Source organism: Oncorhynchus kisutch, linkage group LG22 (assembly GCF_002021735.2).
Source record: "Oncorhynchus kisutch isolate 150728-3 linkage group LG22, Okis_V2, whole genome shotgun sequence".
Taxonomy (NCBI): Eukaryota; Metazoa; Chordata; class Actinopteri; order Salmoniformes; family Salmonidae; genus Oncorhynchus; species Oncorhynchus kisutch.
In genome coordinates this window covers 24,237,267-24,263,393 of record NC_034195.2, presented here as the reverse complement: position 1 = coordinate 24,263,393, position 26,127 = coordinate 24,237,267, and the positions used below count along the sequence as shown (strand labels likewise).

Here is a 26,127-nt window from a genome sequence, read left to right as displayed (position 1 = left end):
TTGGAACTAAACTCTTCAGTCAGAGCGAAAAGTCTGATGGCACTGGCGTCTATAACGCTCAGACTATCTTAGGTCGTATCGTTACATCAAAAAAGAAAAATCGGCTATTTATCAGAAACAAAACACTAACCCTAACCACAAGTTGCAAAAAACGTACACCGAGTGTACCAAACATAGTGAGTTGCACCTCCACCCACCCCCCTTTTTCCCTCAGAACAGCCCCAAATCAATTCGTCGCTTCATGGACTCAATAAGTTGTCCAACGCGTTCCACAGGGATGCTGGCCCATGTTGACTCCAAATGCTTCCCGCAGTTGTGTCAAATCGGCTGGATGTCCTTTGGGTGGTGGAGCATTCTGAATACACAAGGGAAACTGTTGAGCGTGAAATCCCCTGCTGCGTTGCCGTTCTTAACACACCGCCAGGCACCTACTTCCATATCCCATTCAAAAGCACTCAAATATTTTGTCTTGCCCGTTCACCCTCTGAATGGCACAATCCATATCTCAATTGTCACAAGGTTTAGAAATCTTTCTTTAACCTTTCTCCCCCCTTCATCTATACAGATTGAAGTGGATTTAACCAATGACATCAATAAGGGATCATAGCTTTCACCTGGATTCACCTGGTCAGTCTATTTCATGGAAAGAGCATGTTTTGTATCGTCAGTGCATACATTTGAGTGTAAATGTGTGAAACAAATGTAATATATGCTTATTTTGGGGAATTAAAAACAAAAACGTGTGTTACAAAGTGTTAATGAAAGAAAATATGTTACTGCTTGTGCTTGACATATTTTTAAAGATAAATATATGTTGGGGCTTTTAGGGTTAACTTTAATGGAAACAGTCATGTACCCTAATATACTGTACTTATGTGTCAAACCTATTGGGCTATAACATTCGGCCCTGATGAAGGATTACACAATAATAGTCTATGTTAAGAAAAACATGTAGCTATTCCTGAACCAGAGCATTTATGTTCTCATTACGCTGAAGGCAATTATCAACTGAAAATAGGGGAGAGCGTGTGATTGAGTCGGGTGGAGTTGCAATGCGCGACCACTTCAATTGCTCCACTCCGCGAGAGACTGTCACAGACCAGAATGACCTCCCCTCGCTGCCAACCACAACAATTTGTATTCCCTTGATTATATGTTGTGGACATAATGAAAATAACGTCAATGTGTGCATAGAAAGAAAAGTGTTAAAGTTGTCAAGAGGAAGCGTTCTTCAGAGAAGAGTATTCGTAAAAAATCACATTTACCAAGGTAAGTGAATATTGGGACACTTGTGTATTTTTATCCTATGCGATTTAACGATATTCATATATTATGTCTCGAAACATGTCAATTAAGTAAATGTCTCTTTTAATAAGAAATGCAATGTGTTCCAATGTGTGCTGACTGAAATATTGTCAGTGTATTTGGGATATTGATTGATTGTCATTTTAACGTTCAATGTACTGCTTCCTGAAATTGCAAACTGATGCAAATGTTTATGGTGGCACACAGGATATGTCAAATGTTAATGTGAAAAGAAAGCACAAAGCTCAAGCTGTCAACCACAAGAGGAAACCGAGTCAGTTGTCACTAGTTCTAAAGTAGAAATGTCGGTCTCCTCTGAGACTCGTGTCTTTGCTTCTCTGGTTCACTCTTATCTGTCTATTAAAAAGGGACATGTACTCTCTCTTTCTGTACCTATCTTTGCTCCATCTTTCTCTGGATTTACCTGTGCTCATCCCTTTTGTTGGTAGTTAAAATCTATTCTGAAATGTTTATCAAAATTCTCACCCACCCCCATAAGTATTCTCAAGTGACATTTGCTCTCACAGTAGATGAGATGATGCAGTCAGTCTAGTCCTTCAGCACTGAGATTAGTGAAGATGGGAATGCAATTTTCAATTGTCTTGATTGATAGTCATCTCGATAGATCTATGCGCATCTATATGTGTTGATTTAGCCTGGACCATTTGACCAAGATAAAGTCCCTAGTTACTGGCCCAATACCCATTTTAATATTTTTACCATCTGAATAAATGGTCTGAGAAAAGTTTTCCTGCTGATTAGAACAGCACAAGGGGCATCTGAGGGGCCCTTTATGTTTGCAGAAAACCAGACCTGTATTTATCTGTGAGGTCACTTCCTTCCACCACACTGAACACAGAGAGGAGAACAACATGATACTGAGGATGGTGACTTGGGTCTGTAACTCTTTTAGGTAGCCTACTGTGCTCAAATCAGTTTTCAGTGTGTGATTATATAATGGAATATTCAGGACGCACATGACAAAATGTAAACTAATAGGTTAAAGTATCAAAGATTTAATTTGAACTTCAAAATGCCTACAGTGTGTGGCATTATTTATGTTAGAATTCAAGTCACTGAGACAGTTAGACTCTAGTCTAACTAGACTCTAGTCTAACTAGACTCTAGTCTAACTAGACTCTAGTCACTAATTCAGATCCTGTAGTCTTTCCCCATTTCTCACTACCCCACAAATATGCGTATCGTACTTTGCCCAGAGCTTTGCCTTAGGTGTGAAGAATGTGTTAACTCCAGTGACTGTAATGTTGGATGGACTGAGCCTGAGGGGCTGTTTGGGGATATGGAGTGGGTTATCATCCTCATTATTTTTGGTATGTGAGCAAGACTATGCTGATGTCTTCTGTATAATATTTTTGCTGATACCAAAACAACATTTAACTGTTTACATTATACAAGCAATTGAGAATATGATACTTTACTTTTGTACACTTGCTTGTGAATCCATCCATCCATGAAGATGCTTATGATTTGGTTGGAAGTGTGTGATGTGTTTATGATGCTGTACACTTCAGTATGCTCCCATTGTACACTTTTGCTTTGGTTGAACCTTTCGATGGAACGAGCATCATAGAGAGCCCCATATACAACCTTTAGATGGAACGAGCGTCATAGAGAGCCCCATATATGACCTTTAGATGGAACGAGCGTCATAGAGAGCCCCATATACGACCTTTAGATGGAACGAGCGTCATAGAGAGCCCCATATACGACCTTTAGATGGAACGAGCGTCATAGAGAGCCCCATATATGACCTTTAGATGGAACGAGCGTCATAGAGAGACCCATATACGACCTTTAGATGGAACGAGCGTCATAGAGAGACCCATATACGACCTTTAGATGGAACGAGCGTCATAGAGAGCCCCATATACGACCTTTAGATGGAACGAGCGTCATAGAGATCCCCATATATGACCTTTAGATGGAACGAGCGTCATAGAGAGACCCATATACGACCTTTAGATGGAACGAGCGTCATAGAGAGACCCATATACGACCTTTAGATGGAACGAGCGTCATAGAGAGCCCCATATACGACCTTTAGATGGAACGAGCGTCATAGAGATCCCCATATACGACCTTTAGATGGAACGAGCATCATAGAGAGCCCCATATACAACCTTTAGATGGAACGAGCATCATAGAGAGCCCCATATACGACCTTTAGATGGAACGAGCATCATAGAGAGCCCCATATACGACCTTTAGATGGAACGAGCGTCATAGAGAGCCCCATATACGACCTTTAGATGGAACGAGCGTCATAGAGAGCCCCATATACGACCTTTAGATGGAACGAGCGTCATAGAGAGCCCCATATACGACCTTTAGATGGAACGAGCATCATAGAGAGCCCCATATACGACCTTTAGATGGAACGAGCATCATAGAGAGCCCCATATACGACCTTTAGATGGAACGAGCATCATAGAGAGCCCCATATACGACCTTTAGATGGAACGAGCGTCATAGAGAGCCCCATATACGACCTTTAGATGGAACGAGCGTCATAGAGAGCCCCATATACGGCGCCTACATATTAAACATATCAGAAAATTACAATGTAGAAAAAATGGCATTTTGGTTGTATTTTTGTTGTATTTTTGTTCATTATAATCTTACAATGCATTACTTCAGTTCATTACTTATGGTATAACATACAGTGCATTTGGAAAGTATGCAGACCCCTTCACTTTTTCCACATTTTATTATGTTACAGCCTTATTCTACAATGGGGAAAACATGTTCTCGTCAATCTACACGCAATACCCCATAATGACAAAGTGAAAACTTATTTAAACATTTATTAAAAATGTATTACAAATAAAAACAGAAATACCTTATTTACATAAGTATTCAGACTCTTTGCTATGAAACTCAAAATTGAGCTCAGGTGCATCCTGTTTCCATTGATTATCCATGAGATGTTTCATTAACTTAATTGATTGGGCATGATTTGGAAAGGCACACACCTGTCTATTTAAGGTCCCACAGTAGACAGTGCCCGTCAGAGCAAAAACTAAGCCATGAGGTCAAAGGAAATGTCTGTAGAGCTCTGAGACAGGATTGTTTCGAGGCACAGATCTGGGGAACGGTACCAAACAATGTCTGCAGCATTGAAGGTCCCCAACAACACAGTGGCCTCCGTCATTCTTAAATGGAAGAAGTTTGGAAACACCAAGACTCTTCCTAGAACTGGCAGCCCGGCAACACTGAGAAATCAGGGGAGAAGGGTCTTGGTCAGGGAGGTGACCAAGAACCCGATGGTCACTCTGACAGAGCTCCAGAGTTGCTCTGTGGAGATGGGAGAACCTTCCAGAAGGACAACCATCTCTGCAGCACTCCACCAATCAGGCCTTTATGGTGGAGTGACCAGACCGAATCCACTCCTCAGTAAAAGACACATGACAGCTCGCTTGGAGTTTGCCAAAAGGTACCTAAAGGACTCTCGGACCATGAGAAACAAGATTCTCTGGTCTGATGAAACCAAGATGGCATGAATGCCAAGCGTCACTTCTGGAGGAAACCATCATGCTGTGGGGATGTTTTTCAGCCGCAGGGACTGTGAGACCAGTCAGGATTGAGGGAAAGATGAACGGAGCAAAGTACAGAGAGATCCTTGATGAGCACTCAACCATCTCAGACTGGGGGTGAAGGTTCACCTTACAAAAGGACAACGACCCTAAGTACACAGCCAAGACAACGCAGGAGTGGCTTCGGGACAAGTCTCTGAATGTCCTTGAGTGGCCCAGCCAGATCCCGGACTTGAACCTGATCAAACATCTCTGGAGAGACCTGAAAATAGCTGTGCAGTGACGCTCCCCATCTAACCTGACAGAGCTTGAGAGGATCTGCAGAGAATAATGGGAGAAACTCCTCATATACAGGTGTGCCAAGCTTATAGCGTTCTACCCAAGAAGACTCGAGGCTGTAATTGGTGCCAAAGGTGCTTCAACAAAGTACTGAGTAAAGGGTCTGAGTACTTAAAGTATGTCAATGTGATATTTCTGTTTTTTATTTTTTAAATAAATGTACAATTTGCTTTGTCATTATGGGGTATTCTGTGTAGATGATGAGGGAAAAAACAATTGAATCCATTATAGAATAAGACACGTAACAAAATGTGGAAAAAGTCAAAGGGTCTGAATACTTCCCAAATGCACTGTATGCAGTCCTACATCTGTGATCTGTTGGTATTATAATCCATTTCCTATACCCTGGTTCCACTAGCACCAGCAGTGGAGGGAGGGTCTTACACAATGGCACATCAGTATCTTAGCAACAAGAGCCCTTACCACACTCCTCATGTCCTTACATTACATTACCTGTGTATGAATGTTTGACCGAGTACCGCTTTTATTCTCTCATATGACACATGAAGCACCCCTGTAGATCAATTATTCTGCATGCGACCCTGACCTTTGTTCTTCATGCAGCTGAATTGATTCATTCAACTCTCTGAATAATGCACATGGATCAAATATGTGTTTTATGTTCTATTGAATTTGGAATATGAGAATTTATGATAGGTCCCAAATTCTCTGTCATTAACCATCCTCATGTTTTTGTGTATCTCTCTATCTTATTTTGAACCTGTGAGTCTCTACAGAATGCTCCATGCTACAGTAATGTCATTAATAGTGGTGTTTCTCTGTGCTGTGTGTGTTCCTAGGCTGTGGGAGGGCTGACACTGCTGCGAGCATGGCCTACACGCTTGGCACGGGGCCTGACTCTGGGCCAGCCATGGGTCCCCAGAATTGCGTCACTAGGGTGGAGCTGTCCGTGTGCTGTGGCAACCTGCTGGACAGAGACGTGGCCTCCAAGTCTGACCCCTTCTTAGTGCTCTTCCACGAGGTGGACAGCAACTGGGTTGAGGTGAGGAGGGGAGAGGAGGGATGGGCAAGTCTGGGAAAGGTCGAGGGGATCAATTATAAAGGAAGAGAAAAGGAGAAATGACTGTTGGAAAAGTGGAAGGAATGAAGGATTGTAGGGGTTGAATAAAGTGGTGAAGTAAACCACTTGAGAGGGTGAAATAATAATGAATAAATATCCTCTGACTGTTGATTGCTCTCAATGTTTTATCGATTGATGCTCTCCAAGTTCGCAATAACACACAGTGTTATCAATGTACAATGGAGAAACATCAATCCATGGAAGCCGTGGTGTCTTGAGGAGTGTGGATCTGTGTGTGCTCCGGATTCCCTCTCGTTTCCAGGGAAAGACATGCCTGCCTGGGTACTGTTGTGTTGAAGCAGGCTAAGTGTGATCGCTGCAGGCTTGGGCTGTCGGTCAACAGGGCAGGCTCCAACATGAAACCAGCAAAGCGGTTGCTGCAGTTACCATGGAAATTTGGACGGAAACAAAGGAGTCATGATGTTCTTGATGCGTGGAAAGAGAGTGGAAAGAGTCATGAGGAATGGAACTTACAGGCAAACAGGGAAGGGACATGGAAAATACCCAGTGGGATTTGAAAACGAGGAGCCTATATGTAAAAAGTACCTCGGAGGATGTCTGCTGTTCCAGAGGTGTAACATTTAATCTCTTAAAACTCACTGAGCATGTAGTCATCCTGACAATGGTTTCTCTTTGGATCATGATGAAAGCTTCATCACATGAAACACACAACTATACACAAACCTTCCAAAGCTATATGAAACAAAACGCAGAGAAGAAATAGAGGAGTGAAGGGTTTTTAAAGGGAAGGGCTTTTCTTCCTGTCTGTCTCGGCATGAGAGAAGGGTTCACTCTGGGTGGAGGAGCCATCTGTGCTGTGGGGGTAAAGAGGGAAGTGTGATAGCACAGAAAGGGGAGGGAGGTAACCGTCAGAGAAGATTCTGGGAGAGACACAGAGGCGAGGAGTTCCAGTCAAACAGACAGAGCAGCGTTGGAATGTACAGTTTGCGCCAGTTTAGCCTCAGAGATGAGAGCACAATAGGGGTCGAGGACTATGTGAATATTCTATCAGTGAGTCACACATACACTGTGTTAGTCACCACCAGCTAGGTTTATCTTTCACATGAATAAGGCCTTTTCAACCTTACACCCCCCCACATGTCCACCTCCAATCCAGTGGAGGCTGCTGAGGGGAGGACGGCTCATAATAATGGCTTAAACGGAGTAAATGGAATGGCATCATACACATGGAACCCATTTGATTGATGATTTGACACCATTCCACCAATTCCGCTCCAGTCATTACCACGAGCCCGTCCTCCCCAATTGAGGTGCCACCAACCTCCTGTGCTCCACTCTGTGTACTCGGTGTTGGCACGTCTGTGTGTATGAATACAGTACCTGTTAGACAAAACCATATTCCTGTGTATCATTTTCAGATTGGTCGAACAGAGACTGCGGTAAATAACCTGAATCCAGTGTTTGGGGTGAAATTTAAGGTGGACTACCATTTTGAGGAGGTCCAGAAGCTCAAGTTTGCCCTGTTTGATGAGGACAAGTGCAGCAGCCAGCTGTATGAGCATGACTTCCTGGGAGAGTACATCTGTACACTGGGGGTGGTATGCTACCTGTCACACTGTTCTTAGAGTCTGTCTGTGACCCCTTTCTGCGTCTGTTTATCACCTGTTTGTTATGTTTATTTGCAGGTGGGCATTTTCACCCCTCACTCACTTCTCTCTCTGGTCTGTTACCTTTAGATTGTGTCCAATAAGAAACTTCACCGGTCACTGACCTTGGCCAATGGCAAGCCAGCTGGGAAAGGAACCATCACAGTGAGAACATCATGCTTGCACAACTCATACCCACAGAGCACACACACACACACACACACACACACACGTTCTGTAACATGGTACAGTTTTACACTGGATACAATACAGTAACGGTTTCTCTTGTGTACAGATAACTGCGTTGGAGCTGTCAGACAATAGAGTAATCACACTGACCTTGTATGGGAGAAAGCTTGACAAGAAGGTAAGAGTCACTGCCCACGTAGTACCATTTTATCATCACTGTTAAGAAGTTCTTACGTAATATTTGGAACAACAATATGATTTTGTCAATCAAGACAATACTCATGAAACAGCAACAATGCCCTCTCAAAGTCTTCATCGTGGTATGCCGGCAGCTATGTGGGTCATTGTCAAACAAGATTGCTTTGTTTTGCAGGATTTCTTTGGTAAATCAGACCCTTACCTAGAGTTCCACAAGCAAGGAGATGATGGGAAATGGATGTTGGTCCACAGGACAGAGGTGAGTTGGTTCGGTAGTTGGTTAGGGGTGGCTGTTTAGACTATTTGAATGTCATCACTGTAGAACTAAGTGTATTATATTGCTAAATAAGGTGTATTACCACCTGGTAATACTTTAACTGGATTGACCTAGCTTCTGAGTTCCAAATGAGATGGAAGAAGTTGTATCTCTGTAGCTGTTTTTGGGCTGCAGGTGATAAAGAACACTCTGGACCCGGTGTGGAAGCCCTTCACAGTACCACTCATCTCCCTCTGTGATGGGGACGTAGACAGGAGCATCAAGGTAAGTGAGGTTTACCAACATGTGCATTAATATGAGGACGATGGCATGAAAATGTTAGCGAGGGAATCCCCTTTAATATATGTAAAAAAGCCAAATACATTTTAAGTGATTTCTTGTGGTATTACAGAATGTTCTGATCTTTTTGTCCTTCCTGTGGGTTGTCTCATATTGCAGGTACTGTGCTATGATTACGACAACGACGGAAGTCATGACTTCATTGGAGAGTTTCAGACCACTGTCACCAAGATGAGTGAAGCCCAGAATTCACTGGAGGTGAGGGATGTATTTTAGATCTGTTCCTGTTTATCTATGGGAGTTTGTTCTGTATGGGTTAGTCATGCTTTGATGTGGATCTAAGACCATTTTCACATTGTTGTAACATCCATCATTAAATGAAGACCAAGGTGCAGAGTGGTAGGCGTACATTTTCTTTAATTTGAAGTGTTCCACCAAAAAACAATAAAAAACTCAACGAACATAAAGCTAGGAGTGCAACACATACAACACACAAAGACAAGATCCCACAACAGAAGGCGGGAAAAAGGGCTGCCTAAGTATGATCTCCAATCAGCGATAATGATAGACAGCTGCCTCTGATTGGGAACCATACTCGGCCAACAAAGAAGTATAAACATACATTTCCCACTCTAGTCACACCCTGACCTACCAAATAGAGAATTTTAAGTATCTCTACGGTCAGGGCGTGACAGTACCCCCCCCCCCCCCCCCCCAAAGGTGCAGACTCCCGGCGGCCGCAAACCTTAACCTATAGGGGAGGCTCCGGGTGGGCATCTACCCTCGCTTCTGTGGAACCGGACCGTGGATCGTCGCCGGAGACTCCGGACCGTGAATCGTTGCCGGAGGAACCGGACCGCGGATCATCGCCGGAGGCTCCAAACTGCAGATCGTCGTCGGAGGCTCCGGACTGCGGATCGTCGCCGGAGGCTCCGGACTGCAGATCCTTGCCGGAGGCTCCGGACTGCGGCTCATCGCCGGAGGCGGAGACTCCGGACTGCGGACCGTCGCTGGAGGCTCCTTGCCATGGATCATCAATACAGGCTCCGGGCCATGGATCATCACTGGAGGCTTCGTGCCATGGATTACCACTACAGGCTCCGGGCCATGGATCATCACTGGAGGCTTTGTGCCATGGATTATCACTACAGGCTCCAGGCCATGGATCATCACTGGAGGCTTCGTGCCATGGATTATCACTAGAGGCTCCAGGCCATGGATTATCACTGGAGGCTTCGTGCCATAGATCATCACTACAGGCTCCAGGCCATGGATCATCACTGGAGGCTTCGAGCCATGGATCATCACTGGAGGCTTCGTACGTGGAGCTGGAACAGGTCTCACCGTACTGAGGAGACGTACTGGAAGCCTGGTGCAGGGAGCTGCCATAACGCGTCCTACTGGATACCCACTTTAGATTGGTGAGGAGAGCTGGCACGGGACACACTGGGCTATGAAGGCGCACTGGAGGCATAGTGCATAGAGCCGGCGCAGGATATGCTGGGCCGTGGAGGCGCACTGGAGGTCTGGAGCGTAGAGCTGGCACAACGCGTCCTGGCTGAATCCCCCCTGTAGCAAGGCAAGTGCGGGGAGCTGGCACAGGCCACACTGGGTTGTGCTGGCGAACTGGGAATAACGTGCGTAGAACTGGCGCAGGATATCCTGGGCCGAAGATACGCACCGGAGGCCAGGATCATCATTGGAGGCTTCATGCCATGGCTCATCACTGGAGGCTCTGGGCCATGGATCATCACTGGAGGCTCCGGGCCATGTATCATCACTAGAGGCTCCGGGCCATGGATTATCACTGGAGGCTTCGTGCATTGGATCATCACTACAGGCTTCATGCCAATCCGTCCTGGCTGAATTCCCACTCTAGCACGGCAACTGCGGGGAGCTTGCAAAGAGCACACCGGGCTGTGGATGCGCACTGAAGGCATGGTGCGCAGAAACGGATAACACGGTGCTTGACCGGTCACTCGCTCCCCACGGTAAGCACGGGGAGTTGGCTCAGGTCTGAATCCTGACTCTGCCAATCGCCCCTTGTGCCCCCTCCAAAAAATGTTGTGCCCCCCCCCAATTTTTGGGGCTGCCTCTCGTGCTCGCTTTGTTGTTTTAACTCCTCGTAACGTTGCCATAACGTCGCTGCCTCCATCTGCTCCTTCGGACGGCGATACTCCCCGTCCTGCGTCCAGGGTCCTGCTCCCTCCAGGATTTCCTCCCAGGTCCAGTCCTCCTGACCACGCTGCTTGGTCCGTTGGTGGTGGGATCTTCTGTAACGTCCGTCGTTAAATAAAGACCAAGGTGCAGTGTGGTAGGCGTACATTTTCTTTAATTTTAATGTTCCACCAAAAAACAATAAACAACTCAATGAACGTAAAGCTAGGAGTGGAACACATGCAACACACAAAGACAAGATCCCACAACAGAAGTTGGGAAAAAGGGCTGCCTAAGTATGATCCCACATCAGAGACAACGATAGACAGCTGCCTCTGATTGGGAACCATACTCGGCCAACAAAGAAATATAAACATAGATTTCCCACCCTTGTCACACCCTGACCAACCAAATAAAGAATTTAAAGGATCTCTACGGTCAGGGAGTGACAAATGTCTCCAATCTCAACGCACTCCTCACTGTGAGTGAATGACTCACTTAAGACACTACAGTCTCAATGCACCTAATACAGCTCACCATTTCTGAATGGAGGATGCCCGTTCATTTGGATATTCGCAGGTGTTTATTTACTAACACCAATTCAATCTACTGCCTGTTTTAACCTCACTAAGGGATGTTGGGTAACACTTTATTTTACAGCTTGGTAACACCTGGTGAGAGAAGTAGGAAGTTACTTTTTACTTCAGTTTTTGCCTGCCAACTTCTTCCTGAAAACCTTGTGTCATTTGCTAATGGCAGAAATGCAAATAGAGCTGGTGTGAGAATGAGTGTAAATTGTGTGGGTGTGCAGATGGGTCTTAGTTGTAATTTTTCACTTAGTGTTCCTTTCCACCAGGTCGAATTTGAATGCATTAATCCGAAAAAACAGAAGAAGAAAAAGAGCTACAAAAACTCTGGAATCATCATTCTGAAGTCATGCAAGGTGAACCAAGACACGCAGAGACTAATAGATATACACTATGCCTCTTAATTAGTCAATCCATTATGGAAATCACACAAAAAAGGAAACAGCTTTAAATGTATTATGAATCCACAATAAAGCGTTATGCACATAGCTAATGAATTTTCGTACATAATAGTAATTTTTATTAAGAAACAAAATGCCTGTAATGTGGCTTTGCTTCAGGCAGGGTTTAGAGTAATGGCTCCGAATCCCTATTAAATTCATGTATTAATATCAGCACAAAACACCTGTCAGTCTCACACAGTCCACCACGGTTCTGCCTGCAGTAATCACCTTTGTTCAGGCAGCCAATTACTGAATATGGAGATGACTCAGTCATATCAAAGTGCCACTGCCGCGCCTCCTCCAATTATTTATCCATAGGAAAAATAATTTGAACTTGCTTGAGTATGGAATAGTATGAACAGAGTTTGAATCATGTTTGAATAATGTCTCCTCAGGTTGAAAGGGACTATACCTTCCTGGACTATATTTTAGGTGGATGCCAGATCATGTTCACTGTGAGTATGAGGTCATCACTCAACTCAGTGTGTCTCCCACTCTACCTGAAACCTCTGACCCTTTACTCCTACTCTCAACCGTCTCTGCCACCCACCTACAGTAACTCAGACACATAACTGTATGTACGCACACATACTAACAAATACCTTTGTTAGTTTGGGGTCACTTAGAAATGTCCTTTTTTTAAAAGAAAATTACATGTTTTGTCCGTTAAAATAACATCAAATTGATCAGAAATACATTGTAAATACAGTGTAAACATTGTTAATGTTGTAAATGACTATTGTAGCTGGAAATGGCAGATTTTTAATGGAATATCTACATAGGTGTACAGAGGCCCATTATCAGTCACCATCGCTCCTGTGTTCCAATGGCACGTTGTGTTAGCTAATCCAAGTTTATCATTTTAAAAGGCTAATTGATCGTTAGAACCCTTTTCAATTATGCTAGCACAGCTGAAAACTGTTGTCCTGGTTCTTTCAAAATTGGTGGTGTATTTTAATAACTTAACGTTTATTTTTTTATTTGAACATAAACCACTTGCATATGCTACTTCATTCATTAAATGCACCTTACAGTACTGTACATCTTTGGAAACATGGTAGGTTCAGAATTCTCTGTAGTAGGATAAAATCATCATTGGTCTATTTTTGGCTCAGGCTAATGGGTGAAACATTGTGCGTCCCTGGTGATGTCACACCTTTGTGTCAAGTGCTCCGTTATTGGCCAGCCAGGGTATTTATCTCCAATGGTGCTGAAACACTTTACACCTCCACTACTTACGTATCCGTGCTACCGTGGAATACTCAGAGGAACTGTGCCCTTTGTTCTGCAAAAAGATGTGTTTTATCTATGTTCTCAGCACCCAGGGTTTAGAAACGTGTAAAAACAACTGTTACCACCATGATGACATGTTGTTGCATACTGTAGATACTTTACTACATACCAAGAGAGAATGTAGACTTTTATGCCCATATTCTGTAGATACTTTGTATCCACAAAATAACTCTACCTGTTTTTTTTATTATTCCCTGAATGGCAATATTAACATCTTCCATCTTGCCACAACTATTTAGTTACCTGTATGTGACTAGTTGGGTTTATTTATGTGGTTGTGGACCCCAGACATTGTTCTGATGAGCAGGTTTATGTGAAGTCCTTTTCAACCAATTATTTTATCCCAATGTTATTGTCAGATTTTTTTTATACGCAAATATAACATTTGTGTTTCCATAGTTACTGTGTTTTGTGCCAGAGGAGACTGTCTTTGCAAGAATGAAAGAGAGAGAGAGAGAAAACAATATAGGGGTATGACTGGAAAGACACAACTTGATGGTTTGGCTTTAGGTGGCTACATCTTATAGGACACCCTTGAGAGACCAATGGAATTTGTGTTTGTACTGTATCCATAAGATTTTGTTTTTTAGTTTACATTTTCTAAAACCTAGGAAATGTGCAATGATTCCTAACAGTTTTATTAAATGTATCTGATTTTAAAAGAGGAGATACTCCTATTTCTACTGGGTCAAATGATGTATATCCTTATTTTTTTTTAAATGTGTTCAAACCCCCAGTAAGATTATAACATCATTGCCTTAATCCGCTGTGATAATACAAATATTTAAATAGTTCACCCATGTGTGCGTCGTGGATATTATACCTGCATGTTATAATTCAGTTGAGATTGGTGTTTGGGAAGGAATGTGAATCTAAATCCTCAACGGTGCTTGCTGCAGTTCTCTTAATCTGTTTTCTTTTGTGAGAGACCCAGGGCTCTCTCTCTCTGTTCCACGGAATACAATTATACTTAGCATGCATCTAATCTGTTCGAGGGGAAATCGTCTCTACAGAGATGCAGATGAGGAGCACTGCTTATATTGACTGGAACTGAAGAAAACACTGTAGTAGTTGCAGGAAAAACCTTCTTGACTATATAGCACAATATTTATAACATTATAATAAAAGCAGCATTACAACACTGGTCTAACCAGCCTAAAGGTCAGGCCTGCTGTGGGGAGCAGTCCTCAGTAGAACAGTGTTCATCTATGAGGTCATCTGATTGTACATTAGCTTGTTACCTCACCACCAGTTATTTCGGAAGCCCTACACTTTTAGAAGAAAAGGGTTCCAAAAGGGTTCTTCAGCTGTCCCCATAGGAGTGCTCAGGTTCTGGATAGTACCTTTTTTTCTAAGAGTGTAACAAAGGGTTAGAGATATGTTTAAGAAACAGTGTGGTACTTCATCTGTACTAAAGGGGTGATCGGCCCTTGGTTCCAAATATTGGGGAAGATGCCAGAGCTAAGGATGATGTTAAAGAGTTTTAGTATAGCCAATTGGAATTTCTTGTCTGTATATTTGATCATTTCATTGAGGATACCATCAACACCACAGGCCTTTTTGGGTTGGAGGGTTTTTATTTTGTCCTGTAAATCATTCAATGTAATTGGAGAATCTAGTGGGTTCTGGTAGTCTTTAATAGTTGATTCTAAGATCTGTATTTGATCATGTATATGTTTTTGCTCTTTATTCTTTGTTATAGAGCCAAAAAGATTGGAGAAGTGGTTTACCCATACATCTCCATTTTGGATAGATAATTCTTCGTGTTGTTGTTTGTTTAGTGTTTTCCAATTTTCCCAGAAGTGGTTAGAGTCTATGGATTCTTCAATTACATTGAGCTGATTTCTGACATGCTGTTCCTTCTTTTTCTGTAGTGTATTTCTGTATTGTTTTAGTGATTCACCATAGTGAAGGGTCTCTATGTCTGTATTGTTTTAGTGATTCACCGTAGTGAAGGCGTAAACTCAGGTTTTCCGGGTCTCTATGTTTTTGGTTGGACAGGTTTCTCAATTTCTTTCTTAGATTTTTGCATTCTTCATCAAACCATTTGTCATTATTGTTAATTTTCTTCGGTTTTCTATTTGAGATTTTTTGATTTGATAGGGAAGCTGAGAGGTCAAATATACTGTTAAGATTTTCTACTGCCAAGTTTACACCTTCACTATTACAGTGGAACATTTTACCCAGGAAATTGTCTAAAAGGGATTGAATTTGTTGTTGCCTAATTGTTTTTTGGTAGGTTTCCAAACTGCATTCCTTCCATCTATAGCATTTCTTCATGTTACTCAGTTCCTTTGGCTTTAATGCCTCATGATTGAGTATTGCTCTGTTTAAGTAGACTGTGATTTTGGCTGTGGTCTGATAGGGGTGTCAGTGGGCTGACTGTGAACGCTCTGAGAGACTCTGGGTTGAGGTCAGTGATAAAGTAGTCTACAGTACTACTGCCAAGAGATGAGCTATAGGTGTACCTACCATAGGAGTCCCCTCGAAGCCTACCATTGACTATGTACATACCCAGCGTGCGACAGAGCTGCAGGAGTTGTGACCCGTTTTTGTTGGTTATGTTGTCATAGTTGTGCCTAGTTGGGCATATGTGGGAGGGAATGCTGTCTCTCTCTCTCTCTCGCACCCTCTCTCTCTCTCATTATCTTTCTGTCCATCTATTGAACAAGGGAAGCTGTCCAGTTGTCAGCCACAGGTTTGGTAGGAGCTGAAGGAGATCTGAGTAGCAACCATGCGCCTTGATGTGATTGTGGGTTAAAGGCAGTAGCATGGACTGCATGAGGATGTGGTTTGTACGTGAACACTTGTACTCGCCGCTTCAGGGAGGGCTTGTCATCAGTTGTCATCTCTGAGCAAATTAGCATGTTTATATTGTAACCTTCTGAATGAAGTCACTTTTCCTGAGGACAGGATCCTGAAATAAGGCTGGAATCTATTTATACGTTCCACATCCGTTCATATTTTGAACCGATTTATAGGCTTTGTTTGTGTTTGTAAGCATGTCTGTCTCCTGTCTTGCTATTCCTGCAGGTTGGCATTGACTTCACAGCATCTAATGGGAACCCTCGGGAGCCCTCCTCTCTTCACTACATCAATCCTCTGGGCAGCAACGAGTACCTGTCCGCCATCCTGGCTGTGGGCCAGATCATCCAGGACTATGACACGTGAGTCCCGTTATAATAAACACGAATGACAGGACTCAATATGATCATATCACAGATACATAGAGTATCAGAGTTTTCATAATACCTCAGTCTTAAGTCACAAAAGGTCCCTTCAACTCTTCTAATTATGTGTCTCCTCAGTCATATTCTTTATGTCACTTCAAAATATCAGATTGTGTGGGTAGGTTTAATTGTTTATGATAAAGTACCAACCCAAGTGTATTGCAACATTCCGTAATGCAAAATTGTATGTTGAATTTTGATGAAGTAGCTCAACACTGCCAATCTGTTGTAATACTTCCTCAGTGACAAAATGTTTCCTGCTCTGGGATTTGGGGCTCAACTCCCTCCAGACTGGAAGGTAAGTGTATGTACTGTCTGTATGCGAGTGTGTGTCTTCACAGCACACTACATATGATAGAAGTAGAGCCAAAGGAGTGTTAAAGAGAAGAGGGCGACTGGAAGAGAGTGTTATCACGGAGATAAAGAGTATGTATAATACATGCATAATCCAATGATTATACAACTGTCGTCCCATCTGGGTTGCCATGGCACTGCACTGATGTAAAGGACAAAGGGAAGAGGAGGATGAGCAACAGAAATAGACAGAATATTTAGCCCTGCTTTCAGATACTGTATGGGAAGCATTTAGGGAGGTTGAACCCATCTGTGGTCTGAGAAAACGAGAGGAAGGAGAGAGCAAGAGGTTGAAAAAATGGGAATGAAGGGCACTGCAGGGATGGGAATGAAAGGGCACTGCAGGGATGGGAATGAAAGGGCACTGCAGGGATGGGAATGAAAGGGCACTGCAGGGATGGGAATGAAAGGGCACTGCAGGGATGGGAATGAAAGGGCACTGCAGGGATGGGAATGAAAGGGCACTGCAGGGATGGGAATGAAAGGGCACTGCAGGGATGGGAATGAAATTGGCACTGCAGTGATGGGAATGAAAGGGCACTGCAGGGATGGGAATGAAAGGGCACTGCAGGGATGGGAATGAAAGGGCACTGCAGGGATGGGAATGAAAGGGCACTGCAGGGATGGGAATGAAAGGGCACTGCAGGGATGGGAATGTATGTAATGGAATTGTCAAGAAGGAAACCTAAATAGAATAGATAAAGTGACAGAAACAGGGTTGGGGGAGGGGATAATTATACAATTTGATCACATACACAATTCATTACTTTTCCCACCAGTTACAATTAAACAATGCAAATTCATATTTCTACTGCACCCGCATTCCTCTACTGTCCCTCTCACAGCCATTGAACATTCTGAATTTTCCATTTCTGCACCTGAGTTTCTTTGTCTCCTGAACCTGAACCTGCAGGTGTCTCATGAATTTGCCATCAACTTTGACCCGACCAATCCATTCTGCCAAGGTGAGCAACTACCATGTTATCTGTAACTCCTATTTAAAACCTTACCACAGGCTGTACTTACCAGAGTTGGCTTCTTGCTTTTTCAATGGAGTTGGACTTCTGTCTAATGTATTAGAGAAGTACCATACTAAAATCCTCTGCGTAGAGTCTGAGTTTGCTGTCAAGCATTTTCCATGACATGGTTTCCATGTGGGTTTCCTGTTTCCTGTGGCCAGGTGTAGAGGGGATTGCCCAGGCCTACTCTGCCTGCCTGCCTCATATCCGCTTCTACGGCCCAACCAACTTCTCCCCCATAATCACCCATGTGGCCCGCTTCGCCACCCAGGCCCTGCAACAGGAGACTGCTGCGGTGAGTGCTCGTTAGCACTATTAGGACCACTACTTTCATTGTTTCATTGTTTATCCATTTTCATTCTATTGAATGTGTCATTGTGCTGTTTAAGATGGCCATCCAAACTCATGTCATTAGTATGAGTCAACATTACCAGTTCTAAATGACTTTGTAGTAAACACGAGCACTGTTCCACTTCCCGAGTGGCCAGTTATGGTAGCACACAGACTGACCATGTGATAGGTTTCCAACTGTAACCCAGAGCTCCTGAAGTCACAGAACCGTTAAACATTCACACGGTTGGAAAGGTATTACCACTGAGTCCTTACATGACATCTTCTTGTTCCGGGGTGGAGGTTTTTATAGAAAGATTACATTTCCATGGAAAACATACCCTCACCACAGCTGAAGCAACTCAAAAGACATATCTAACAATATGGAAAATAGCTGGAGTATTTACTACATAATCTACTCTACACGCACCTTATTCAAACACTTTCCACTCATCCCTATTTTTACAACAATAGTGCTCTGTACTCTACCACTCATGCATAATGAGACATTACAGACTCCAGCTTATTGGTGGAGTCATCACAGTTACAATGAAAAGAATTCAGCCCGTTGGACAGCTTTCCCTTTAAGAACAATTCTTTCCTGTGTCTCTCAGACTGGTCTGTTCCTCTCAGAGCTGCTCAGCATGCTGTAATCAGAAAATAATGAGTCCCCTTACTGCTTTTCTCATGGGCCTATCAGCAAGCTGTGTATGTGTGTTTTGTTTGTGTGTGTGTGTGTGTGTGTGTGTGTGTGTGTGTGTGTGTGTGTGTGTGTGTGTGTGTGTGTGTGTGTGTGTGTGTGTGTGTGTGTGTGTGTGTGTGTGTGTGTGTGTGTGTGTGTGTGTGTGTGTGTGTGTGTGTGTGTGTGTGTGTGTGTGTGTTTTGGACTCAGGGTATGTAAGATGGAGAGTTGGATCCAGCACTAACAGAGATCCTAATTGCTTTGTGAGAAAACTTTGCTTCTAGTTGTCAGTTCAAAGTCTGCAGAGGCATTTTGAACAGCACTCGCAACTTATTACCAGCCCAGAGGAGAGAAGAGGACAGCAGCCATTAAAATCCCCTTTCAATTATACAGATGTTGGAAGATATTTTGATTCCCCCTGTTGCAGGGGAACTTTCCTGCAATGCAGAAAATTAAAATCCTTGTAGTGTATTTAAAGTTTAAAAAGGCTTCTGAAGTTTGTAATTTCCACAATTTCCACTTGAATTTCCACTTTGAAATTTCAGACTTGATTTAAAAAAAATTGATCAACCCCTACAAAAATGTCCATTAATTATAATCCACATAATAATTCACAATTACTGTTGCTGCAGGATTATTTTCCTGCTGTAGCAAACTGGCTCAAATTAAGATCCTATATCTGTAGTCATTTATAGAAGGTGATTCAGTGAACAAATGTTCCTGCTTTTCACCTGTTGTTCATTGGTTTTAATGACTAATGAGGCGTGGCCTAGAGGTCTTTTTTCTTTGCAGTCCAACAGAATGGTCTCTCACTCTGTCTCAGCTCTGTGACCGGAGAGGGATCTGACTCTTGACAGAGATGCAGCACTGGAGAATGTGACCGCAAGGATGTGTCAGCAACTCTACACTTTCAGAAAAAAAGGTGCTATCTAGAACCAAAAATAATTTTTGGGCTGTCCCGATAGGAGAACCATTTGAGGAACCCCTTTTGGTTCCAGGTATTACCCATTTGGGCTCCACGTAGAACCCTTTCCACAGAGCATTCTACATGGAACCCAAATTAATTCTACCTGGAACCAAAAAGGGTTCTCCTATGAGGATAGCCGCAGAACCATTTTGGAACCCTTTTTTCTAAGTGTATGAACAGCCTAGAATGAGACAGTTAACAAGTATTTTCCTCCAGGGAAGGAAGACAGACCAGGACAGAATGTCCCAATTAAGAATATAGATAACATTCTAATGCCCTGAAAATAGTGAAAATACAGTTCGGACCTCTCTTTGGACCTTCTGTTTCCTGGCTTCACATTCAGATGTACACAGCATGTGGGTTTGGAGGAAGTAATAACTTATTATTAATTTTCCTTTAGGCTCCTGTAAGCTTTTTGCCCCTAATTGCACCCTGTCACCCCAGAGAATATGAGTGAAACAAGAGAGAACTAGAGAGAGACCAAGGATAATTTTACTGCAATTTGCTGGTATATTTACTGTAAAAAACGAGACAAATTAGCTATTGTGTTCACTTCACAAGGTTTAGGAAATGGAAGAGAGAAATACCTTGATGTGTGTGCGCGTATGCACTCACAAATCACCTGCTAGGCACTGTAGATGTCTGTCCCTGGGCTTGGAAAATGATTGTGGGTGTGTGTGTGTGTGTGTGTAGAAATCGGCTGAGGTAGCTGTGTCTGTCTCTGTCCCTTAGGGAATGATGTGCTAATGAGCGGGCCTGTTAAAGTACATTAAATGAGCAGACTTCACAGTGTCCAAAGCAGGGGAGAGGGTGCTTTTATCAAACACAGGTCAGCTCTGGTGGCCCATCTGACGAGAAGCAGGCAAGAGCAAGGGGTCACAACAGCTAGCATATCTGAGGGACTGTGTTTGTGTGGGAGGAAGCTACTGACAAGACTACATTACTGGAGAGCAGTTAGTAAAGACAACAGCCAAGCCGTGTGTGTGTTGCTGTGATTGTGAACTTGTCAACCTATACCTGTCTGTATGTCTCTGAGTGAGTAAAAGCACACATATTTTTGTGCATGTTGAGTGCGATTGAAACAGCGAGTGTGTGCATGCGTGTGCTTCTGTATGAATGTAGAGTGTGTGTGTGCGTGTGCGTGTGTGCGTGTGTGTGTGAGAGAGAAGAGGATGAAAATAAGTCAGCCCCAGCTCTCTTCTTAGCCCAGTGCCCCTGCTAAGTGTGAGGACGTTGGGGTGCTGTGACACATTGGCCCGCAGGGTTGATGTCTCAGCATCACAGCATCACATCAACCATGCCAGAAGGCCAGGAGAGTTAATCCTGGCCTCCGAATGTGTGTATTCCACACTTTATGCCTCAATGTCTTTATTCCACACTTAAAGCAAAACCTAGCCAAGCAGTAATGGAGCATTTCTCACCCAGAGGGACATGTTTGTGTGGTCTGTTAGTTAGCGCACTGGACACTGACAATGACCAGAGACGGAAAAAAAAAAACATTATTTTATTAACATAGGTCTAGCCCTCCCATTTGGATGATTACTAGGGCATTTGATGTCAGTCAGATTTCTTTGTTTCCTTTTGAGAACAGAAAGCCGCAGTGGGTTGGAAGAGAGAGGCACAGTTGGGGGGGGGGGGGGGGCATAATAAACCCACAGGACGAAATGATGGTCATTAGACCATAGCTTTACACTGACTCACACTATACAATCAGACAGACATTGATGCGTCCGTTGTTAGAAGGAGACCAAGGTGCAGCGTGGTAGGCATACATTTTTTCTTTCTTTTCAAATGACACCAAAAAACAACAAAACACGCAACGAACATAAAGCTCTGTAGTGCTAAACAGCAACTATACAAAGACAAGATCCCATAACTGAAGGTGGGAAAAAGGGCTGCCTAAGTAGGATCCCCAATCAGAGACAATGATAGACAGCTGCCTCTGATTGGGAACCATACCCGGCCAACAAAGAAATAGACAAACTAGAATGCCCACCCAAATCACACCCTGACCTAACCAAATAGAGAAATAAAAAGGCTCTCTAAGGTCAGGGCATGACAGACATGCTGTTTCTGCTTTTGGCTGTGCGCTGCGGTATGATTAAGAAATCCGTTGATCCCTTAAGACCAGAACAGCCTTTGACATTTGTGCTTGTGGGAGTGGGTCTTTTTGGGCTCCAGTCAGTTAATTCTCCAGGTCGTGTGTGATAATTCAGTGTGACTGTGCTGCTGTCTGCTCTCTAACCAGCCATACAGCTGGAAGAAGATTTCATTATGATGCCACGCTGAGCAAATGTAAATCTCCATGCTAAATATGACTATCAGCAAACTGCAGCAGAAAGAACAGGAGACAGGGATTGTGTGACTATATAAATCCTCCTTCCCCCACCCTCCTGTTTTGCAGGAGCGGAATGGGATAGTATTAAAGCTCCTGCTTTCTCCTTCTCATCTTGTCTCTCATCTTCCCTCTCCCTATGTACAACAATTTCTCCACCATGTAATGCAATCATCAGTAATCTGCCTGAGTTCTTCTAAAGTATTTTGAGTTAATGTACATCAAAAGCTTTTAAATACATGTGTGTCTACAATGAGGACATGGAGCTTTGATATTAATTGCCTTAATATTAAGGGCATGATTCAATCTGTATCGCGGAAGATCCGCATACATATTTTAAGGTAATTTTCGATTGAGCCGACATTTGCAGCATTTACTGTGCATGCAATCTTCGCGAAAGACTTCAATCGAGTTATAACGAGGATCTTCCGCCATACTCCTGCGATAACGATTGAATCTAGCCCTAATTTGTTATTCCAGCACCAGTGTCACTTCGGAGATGTGGTTATACAGTAGCCATCATACTGATACCGGTCTGTAATCCATGTGGCTTAACGGAACAGTTTAATATATTTTGGCTAAATGTCATTTCTGTCTAAACAAACTTTTCTGCTCTGTCCCTACATGATTATATTCACCTTCAAGTCTCCTTCGCATCATCCCAGAAGTTTAAAAGAAAAATCCACAAAAAACTATATTTTGGTATTTTTTTAATTAGTCCACAGATAATAAAGTCCCAGAATGTTTTGCATGTCAGCAGTCAAGTTTTCATGATGTGGCAAGTGACACTTTGCTTCTTGAAAATCCCATATCTTGACAACTTGACTGCTGACATGCAAAACATTATGGGACTGTACCAACAGTAGACTAATAAAATTAAAATTAAAATATATATTTTTTGAGTGGATTTGTCTATGAATCACCCCTTCTCTCCACCCATCTCTCTCTTTCTCCCCCTGCAGCAATACTTCACTCTGCTGATCATCACAGATGGGGTGATCAGTGACATGGATGAGACCCGCCACGCCATTGTTCAGGCAGCCAAACTCCCCATGTCAATCATCATTATTGGAGTGGGCAATGCAGACTTTGCTGCCATGGAGTTTCTGGATGGGGACAGCAGCGTGTTACGCTCCTATACAGGAGAGGAGGCAGTCAGAGACATCGTGCAGTTTGTTCCCTTCAGGGACTTCCGAAATGTGAGTGTCTCACATGTTTAATAGGGTGAAACAAAAGGATTGTATAAATTCCCACATTCTGATTGTAGCCACAGAGTAGCCGGGCTTCAACACATGGTAGATAAAAGGGTCTCTTATCTGTCCACTGTGTCCGCATTGTGACCAGTTATCCTGGTCCCTCCCTGTATGAAAAGTATTTGAGAGATATTCTTTCAAAATAATATTTATTTTAAGACACATATTGATGCCATAAGTCAATGGCATCACCTGTCAATGATTGTTAGATGGTGGGATAATTGGGATTTAAATGGTTAAACTGTCCAGATCTGTCTACTCTTGTAAGCTATTCAGACATCTGCGTGTCTGACTATTCTGGAGGTGGTCAGGAAGACCTGATCACAATCAGATCACATTTAATCTTTTAATTGTCTAGACTTGTCTAAAAATGTGGGTACAATCAGAATGTGGACAATATTAGGAAAAAAAGGACTGTTTTATCCCTATGTTAAAACCACGACAGGTTGTTGTTGCTAGACAAATTAGAGATGATGCTTGCTGTAATGGATTTATTTCAATCACATATGTAAACAGCATTGGGAGTGGGTGTGGGAGTGGGCAATCTGTAGCTTCAGTCCATCTGCAGGAAATGAAACAAATCTTTAATACAGAGTATATGGAGTGATCCAGTAAAAATGTTTACTTCCCAAAACGTTTACTGGATGAAAGTTGATTCGAATGCATTATTATTATAAAATCATTGACATTTAGAGATCTCTAATGTGACTTTTATTTTCCTGTCATGTTCTCACAGGCTCCAAAGGAAACTTTAGCCAAATCAGTATTGGCTGAGCTGCCGCAACAGGTCACACAGTATTTCAAACAGAGGAACCTGTCGCCTAGCAACACAGCATTGGAGTGAAAGCCCAAGGCCTTGGTTAATCATGCATGTTGCAAATATCTACTCACTGTTTACAAAAAACAATGTGCATGAAAAGTTCTTTTTCTTCATATGTATTTATCAGATTTTTTTTTTTTTACATTTTAAAGCAAGACTTTGTGGATGAGGAAAATGTGTCAAAGAACACTACTTTGCAGTCCCCTGAAAGGAAAGGAAATTTTTGAAATGTCTATACTGTATACTGAATGTAAATTTATACAATATTCTATGTTTTGAAAAGGAAATGTTTATGAAAAGTTCTTATGTATCTTTTATGCATTTGTTGTACTTGTACCTTGAAGGTGTTGTACTTGTACCTTGAAGGTGTTGTACTTGTAACTTGAAGGTGTTGTAATTGATTTTATAAAGCTCACCATGTATTTATGTTACCACTCAGGTAAATAAACTTACATAAATGTCACTGTGCAGTGCACTGTGTTTGACTGGAACATAATGTCGAGCCAACATAATGGCCATGTTCCAGAGAAATTGTGACTGACTGATCTACAAATAATATTGAGTAGTTATTTATGATGCAAGGTTATTTGTCGATTATTCAGCCTTGATTCATCTTTAAAGATAGAGGACTTTAGTGGCTAAAAAAAAGCCAGTTTTAGCATGGGCAGGGCCATTGAGGACATTCACCATTTTGAAGTAGTCAATTGGGTGGGACTATGGGTTAAAGAAGGATCAAATGATACCATCCTCATCATCAGGAAGGATCAGCCAATAAATTATACTTGTGAGGAAACATTCCATAACTGCAGGTGGCAGTAAATCATCAACATTGGCTTTATACCTGTTCAAACAGAACATTACAGGTGGCACTATGCACCCTTTCAGTTTCTTTGCCAACTCATAGAAGTAGTAGAGGAAGAAAATGGACTACTTCAAAAATAGAGATGGCCTCAATAACGCTGCCCATGCTCTCATAGACGCCATAAAAGGACATACACAATGATGCGATGTCTATCGAAGTCTATGAACGTGCGCAATGAATACATTCTGGTCTAGTTCCTGCCCGATTAGATGCGCAGGTGTTGCGTTGCATCAAAACCGTGTTGAATCATGGGTAAATTGTGACTGACTGATCTACAAATATTGGGTGTGTTCGAGCAGTAAGGCTAATGAAGGTGACTGTAGACGAAATTCAGCAAGGTCCATCTGCGACAATGTAGTGGTTTTCCAACAGAAAGATCAGTGTTGATCTGAACCTTGCTTTTTTGTCTTTATAAATGTCGAAATAAACGTTTCTGTACCCCCATAGCACACGCTCACAAAGTGAAAACATAACGTGTGTACAATTAAGTGGTTCGAGAGCGGTCTCAAATATCAATTTCAATTGTATCCCCTTGTAGCTTTAGAATTGCTGCAAAGTTGGTTCCTGTTCAGCCAAGTCTTTGGTCATATTTGCGTGGGTTAACCAAAAACACCCTAATGATTGGTTGACAAATAGTGCCTCCCACAATGCAGGCGATGAATGCATGGTGCAGTTGGTGAGAAGCAACTGCAGCAACTTGAAGGTGACTTTATCAGAAACTGATTGACCTTTGATCACGTTTTTTGTAAAGTTCATGCAGTTGACATGTAAGCGCAAGTCTGACCATTTTTTACCCATAATGCAACACACTTTGAAAGGACTAGACAAAATTGATCCAGGCACATTCAACATTAGAGCCAACTTTAAATGTGAGTCGAGACTGACTGATTTACAAATCACCTGCATTATAACTACTCAGTGTTATTTGTAGATCAGTCCGTCAGTCACAATTTTCCCATGATTCAT

General features: G+C 42.7%; 1 protein-coding gene across 1 annotated transcript; it reads left to right on the top strand.

Annotated features, from left to right (window-relative positions):
* Window positions 1–523: 523 nt before the first annotated feature.
* On the top strand, window positions 524–24,762 carry LOC109867541 (copine-2). Its single transcript, XM_020456744.2, has 16 exons — window positions 524–1,269; window positions 5,999–6,201; window positions 7,659–7,838; window positions 7,977–8,051; window positions 8,182–8,253; window positions 8,449–8,532; window positions 8,725–8,814; window positions 8,989–9,087; window positions 11,843–11,929; window positions 12,412–12,471; window positions 16,343–16,476; window positions 16,783–16,837; window positions 17,807–17,858; window positions 18,074–18,207; window positions 23,189–23,425; window positions 24,216–24,762. The coding sequence occupies exons 1-16, from the start codon at window positions 1,053–1,055 to the stop codon at window positions 24,321–24,323; spliced, it is 1,887 nt and encodes a 628-aa protein (XP_020312333.2). The 5' UTR covers window positions 524–1,052; the 3' UTR covers window positions 24,324–24,762.
* Window positions 24,763–26,127: the final 1,365 nt, after the last annotated feature.

Coding starts and splice junctions, on each gene's coding strand:
- LOC109867541 (XM_020456744.2), top strand. CDS start 1,053: ATGCGCGACCACTTCAATTGCTCCACTCCGCGAGAGACTGTCACAGAC. Junction 8,254..8,448: donor GGAGAAAGCTTGACAAGAAG/GTAAGAGTCACT, acceptor TTTGTTTTGCAG/GATTTCTTTGGTAAATCAGA. Junction 17,859..18,073: donor GACCAATCCATTCTGCCAAG/GTGAGCAACTAC, acceptor TCCTGTGGCCAG/GTGTAGAGGGGATTGCCCAG.